Source organism: Opisthorchis viverrini (assembly GCF_000715545.1).
Source record: "Opisthorchis viverrini unplaced genomic scaffold opera_v5_3740, whole genome shotgun sequence".
Classification (NCBI taxonomy): domain Eukaryota; kingdom Metazoa; phylum Platyhelminthes; class Trematoda; order Opisthorchiida; family Opisthorchiidae; genus Opisthorchis; species Opisthorchis viverrini.
In genome coordinates, this window is record NW_008756266.1 from 1 (window position 1) to 782 (window position 782).

The window sequence follows — 782 nt, forward strand, 5'->3', positions numbered from 1 at the left end:
TTGTATGTGGACCATGGGGACCACTACCATTTTGTTTTTGAATGTTGCCCTCAGAACAAAACGAGGACCATCCAACGATTGATCGAAAGTGGAAATCTCGACAGATCCCAAACAATGAGTATTATGGCGACCGTGCAACCTGTGATTAATTGGAACCATTTTGCGGCCTACTTGGTACGGGCCGCCCAGACACCAATCACATGTATCGGAAAGAAGCTGGAACATTTGAGGGATGATTTGTATATGATACCAAGAGAACGCAAGGATTGTGCGACACTACTCAGAGACGAACGGAGTAGTCGACAGAAACATAACAATATCACCAGGAAGAGAAGACTGGATTTGATGAGGGAACTGGTACGATCATACGACGCCCGAAGTTTTAATGAATTGTACAAGAGACTATCGGTACAGGATACTGATGACATATACGCGGAATATGGCCCCACATGGAAAGAAACTGCTGAGCACAGTATCGCTAACTACTGCAAGGAAATTATTCTCGAACAAGAGACCATGACGTTCGAGCAAATCCTCAATAGTAACCATCATAGCCGAACGTGCCAGCACCCTGCCGATACTACCCTGGGAGAACAGTGGTTGGACCAACTCATACGGGTTAACAATATCAATAAACGGGAATTATTGGCCTGTTTAACCTCTGTGATGAACAAACTGTGCACCCGCAAGAACGCTTTTGTCATTGAAGGACCAACCACAACGGGGAAGACTTTGTTTGTCAAGCTGGTAGCAGAGAATTATGTCTATGGTACTGTTCAACG

General features: G+C 45.0%; 1 protein-coding gene across 1 annotated transcript in view; it reads left to right on the forward strand.

Annotated features, from left to right (window-relative positions):
- Nucleotides 1-54: 54 nt before the first annotated feature.
- T265_16052 (hypothetical protein) overlaps nt 55-782 on the forward strand; it is a gene marked incomplete at both ends in the record, with an annotated part of 978 nt that continues 250 nt past the window's right edge. The window contains one exon of the mRNA XM_009179544.1: nt 55-762. Within this exon, the coding sequence (XP_009177808.1) occupies nt 115-762 (648 nt within the window). The remainder of the gene's footprint in view (nt 763-782) is intronic.